The sequence below is a fragment of the Sinocyclocheilus rhinocerous genome, unplaced genomic scaffold (genome assembly GCF_001515625.1).
Source record: "Sinocyclocheilus rhinocerous isolate Xijiao unplaced genomic scaffold, SAMN03320098_v1.1 scaffold3180, whole genome shotgun sequence".
Taxonomy (NCBI): Eukaryota; Metazoa; Chordata; class Actinopteri; order Cypriniformes; family Cyprinidae; genus Sinocyclocheilus; species Sinocyclocheilus rhinocerous.
The window spans coordinates 1-4,770 of NW_015630670.1; the positions used below are offsets into that span (position 1 = coordinate 1).

The 4,770-nt window shown below is 33.9% G+C and overlaps 1 protein-coding gene across 1 annotated transcript in view; it reads left to right on the forward strand.

Moving 5' to 3' along the window:
• The first annotated feature begins 4,304 nt into the window (after window positions 1-4,304).
• Window positions 4,305-4,770, forward strand: part of xpo5 (exportin 5) — a 90,088-nt gene continuing 89,622 nt past the window's right edge. The window contains exon 1 of the mRNA XM_016553214.1: window positions 4,305-4,552. Within this exon, the coding sequence (XP_016408700.1) occupies window positions 4,451-4,552 (102 nt within the window). The 5' untranslated portion in view covers window positions 4,305-4,450. The remainder of the gene's footprint in view (window positions 4,553-4,770) is intronic.

The window sequence follows — 4,770 nt, forward strand, 5'->3', positions numbered from 1 at the left end:
TAGCCAAATTGGCTGGTGAGTGAAAAAGTAAATTTCAAACCCTGCGTCCAGCACTATACGTCCTGATGTTCTCTTACTCTCATATGGAGAATTTTAAAATAAATGTAAACTTCCAATTTCTGCAAAGGATTATGCAGTGGTCTTTGATGCTATACCTTCTGGTCTTCTTCATTTGCTGCGGGCTGCTGATGCTTTTGATTTGAATATAACTAATGACTTAAATTTAAAGTTAGATGGTATAAGTATTCTTGATAAAAAAAGGCAATAATAATGTTCTTAAACAGATTTGTCGGCCTTTAGGATACCCCCAGCTAAAAGTTTTTGGAATTCCCGCTTCCAGGACATTAACTGGGAGGAGGCTTTTATGATCTCCAGGAGATACTGTCATTAATAAGATTCGCAAGGTTTCATTTAAAATTGTTCATTATATTTATGCAGTAAATGAGGTTATTAAAAGATTTAAGAAGTATATTGATTTGAAATGTGTGTTTTGTAATTTGAATGATGAAAGTATATACCATCTTTTTTTTATTGTATTTGTACTAAGTTATTCTGGTGTGATTTTAAGATCTTCTTTGAAGAGATTTCGGGAATTGACATTACTTTAGAAGATTAGAATATTTTATTTTATTATGATAAGCCTTTAGAGAAGAAATGTTATTTTGTTCTTAATTTGTTTATTATATTAGGGAAATATCACATTCATAAATGTCGATGGTTGAAGAGAACACCTAGTTTTTTACTATTTAAATTTGAGCTCTGTCAGTATCTTAAAGTGATGGAAGGTGTAAGGAACTCTAAAGCAAAAAAGACTAGATTGTTGTAAAGCCTTGAAACTTGATCCTTTTAAAGGACCTTTGCACTTATTTTGTAGTTAGAGATATGGATTTGTTCTCAATACCCCTATGTATATAGTTCTTTTTTGTTTTGTTTTTTATTCTTCTTTCCTTAATTTGCATTATTTTTTTTACAATCATTGTCTTTTTGAATTTATTGACATTTTTGCTTTTATTGTCAATTTGTATGTGAATTGTCACCGCTAATGGTTGCAGGCTTGCCTTCTAGTGGCTTTGAATGCAACAAGAAAACAGTGCAGCGAGAGTGACTGATATCACCAAAATAAACCATAGCTAAATTTAAGTCAAATGAAAATCCTCATTACACATGCACCATCACATAGTTGGTCTGTGCACAAAACCAACAAATGTAATGTTTAATGTAAGCCAAAACATCATGACAGCGCTCACAGCAAAAAAAACTTAGCGACAGACACTTCATTACAAACAAGCAGTGTTTATATTAAATAATATTATTATTGGCACAGCGGCCCAGTAAATGTCCTCACTTACGTTATTTGTGGCTTCCATTGTGACGTGAATAATAGCTAGTTAGTTTATCAGCGTATATATATATATATATATTTTTTTTCGATAGAGATCCCACAACGGACAGAACTTGTCATAAAGTTAGTGATAACAAGGCCCGCCCATTTAGAGGAAAGATATGATTGGTCAGTTTTTCTGTCATTTAAAATTACGTTCCCATTGATTTACTATTGCTTGGCCCTCTGTCATTTCACAGCTGGACCACCAATCACAGAGCCACAAACGCTAGGCGGAAACATTCTAATATGGAGAAAATGGGTTCATTTAAAGGGGTCATATGATGTTGCTAAAAATAACATTATTTGGTGTATTTGGTGTAATGAAATGTGTTTATGCGGTTTAAGGTTAAAAAAACACATTATTTTCCACATACTGTACATTATTGTTTCTCCTCTATGCCCCGCCTTTCTGAAACGCATACATTTTTACAAAGCTCATCGGTCCGAAAAGCGAGGTGGGAGAGATAGGGTATGTGCTTTCCATACATACAGTGCCACCCACTAATATTGGCACCCTTGGTAAATACACTGAACAAAATTATAAACGCAACACTTTTGTTTTTGCCCCCATTTTTCCATCATTTATCTTTTTGAACTTTCATTCAAAAAATTCACAAAATTCTAAACTTTCGTTGAAGTAAAACAATTGAAAGTGGGGGAAACTCACATTATGAAATAAATGTTTTTCTCCAATGCATGTTGGCCACAGTTATTGGCACCCCTAGAAATTTGTATGAGTAAAATATCTCTGAAGTATATTCATTCCCTGAAAATAATTGCACACCTTAGAACGTTCGTCAGCCAATCAGAATCAAGCATTCAATGGCCCCGTAGTATAAATTTTAATGGATTAATGGCTGCTGAAAATTCAGCTTTAACATAATAGGATTTTTAAAAAATATATTAAAATAGGAAACAATTATTTTAAATTGTAATATTTCATTATGTTACAGTTTTACGTGTATTTTTAATGAAATCGGTGTAATTTTCGTAAAAATCCTATCGACCTTAAACTTTAGAAAGGTAGTGTATATTTTCTTAATTTTCTACGTGGCTGTGAAAAAAAATCAGTATTTAATTTAATTTAGTAATTTATGACTCTTAATGTATTACTTCTACTTTCATCACATGCAATTATTCTGCATGCATTAATAGTAATATTGTGGTATTCTGCAAGTACAAAGTAAAAGCAAACTAATGTTATTAGGTATTTGTTAAGGACACAATGGCCCTACACAGATTTATTTGTTTTGAGGGAAGTGTGGGCATAATCTGGGGTCTATGGGGCGCTAGGTACACATTTTCAGCTGGGACACTACTTAGCAAGACTAAACTAACTTTCTTATTTGTTATGGACCCACAGAGCATGCTCATGGGGTATACTTTTGGACCAGATACTGTGCCCCAGTGTGCCCACATATGCCCATATTTGACCAGTGTGCTCACAGTGGGCCTCATTTACGAAATGAACATACACCAGAAAATTGGGCGTATGGTCATTTCTACACAAAACTTGGAATTTTTCAATATGGACGTGAGCGGTGACTCTGATCAATCTAAACTTTGTTTCAACACATTAATTGCAGGTGCAAAAGTGATATGGAACCAACATCACTTTGTAACATTAATTCAATGCAGTTAGCATTGGCGCATCAACATTGACTTAACATTGTTTCAATTACTGTTTTAATGGGAGGTAGCATGAGCAGGTAGCACAACAGGTAAAAATCTCAAAAAGATACTCTTTTGATTAATAACTAGTGCCCAATCACATTACTAAGTAACGTGACTATAAAAGACTATAAAAGACTATAAAATTTGGAATCTGTCCTGGCAAAACGACTTAAACCTGGCTTTGGTGGTTTAATTGATTAGTGCCAATCAGGGTTTATGAAGGGTAAAGACATAATTAAAAAGTAGTTCCATTTTTGGCTAGCAGGAGATGTTTCTCCCTGGTTGAGTTTTATTATCAAAAGCAGAAGGTAAGAGTTTCTTGTATTGCCATAAATCATCATATTTCTTACAAGATAAATTATTAGGCTATATAATTTCATGTGGAAAAATAAACCACACAAAATTAAAAAGGAGGTTCTAAGAAATAAGATAAATGGAGGTCTTGGTTTTGTTTACTTTATCCTATTTAACCAAGTGTTAATAGTAAATTTAAAAAAAATAATCATTTTAAAAAACAGGTGGACTGAAACATATTTAATAATGTTGTTTTTAGGAAGATTGGAGGTATTGATTTCTTATTACAGTGCCTTTTCTTAATTGCTAAAATACCCATTAAATTATAAAAATTTCACCATCAGGTTTTATTAGTCTAACGGCTGGTATAACCTACAAGTGCTTTGGAAGAGGATTTGGTTTAGAGCTACAAACATGCAAGCCCGACAGTTAGGTAGATGCCCTGAGAGGACTTCTTAATCAATGTCTAACCCAGACAGCAACAAGTGTCGCGTGCCGCATGGATTTCACACGGGCCAGATGTGGCCCGGATCTGGGCCAACACTATGTTGCTGTCTGGGTAACCTAGTGATGAACAAATATTTAATTAATGTTATCTGTGTATTTAATTTAAAACAATTTCTTGGGAAGTATTAATTTAATTTAATTTATTGTGGAACGTATATATGATGAGGATGTTTGTGACAGGATGAATGACAGACTGGTTTGCAGTGATGGCACAGAGCACACTGGTACTATATATATTATATAGTAAGTCCCAAATTTCGCCTACTCTTTGCTACAAAGTATGAACTCAAAGGTATATACTTTTAGTCACAAAAATATTACATACTTTTAGGGAATATAGGCGAATTGGTACGCAGTTGCTATTTAGAAAAGGCTATGTTAACGACATTTTAAAAAATATATATATAAACTACAATCCCCACAGGTCACGTAACTTCCGCCATCTTGATTAAGGCGGTCCACAGACAGCAGACACCTACCACGTTTTGTTTAATGCTCGTCTGTGTATGCTGAGCTAGTAGTGGAGTGTGCAGTACATTTTACAGATCTACCGGTGTTTTACATTCCATCTGCTGGACGTGTTTAAAAGCCATGGCCGAACCGATACGTGCGTTGTGCGATGAGCTTATAAAGGCTGTGAATGTGATGATGGAGGCAGAATCAAGCCAAACATACCGCCTGGAGGCCCTAAAGGTGAACAATCGTCTAATTTCAAATACGATTAAAATGCTATTATGAATGCATTGATTCATAAATCCATAATATGTAGGTCACTTATGAATAACGTTTTTTTGGCAGCTCCCGTTAATCGTGCCTCCGTTTCATTGACGTTTTTTTTTTTTTTTTTTTTTTTTTAAAATTTTTTCCCCCATTGAATCAATATAAAAGTTATTTTTCATATTGAAACTGTT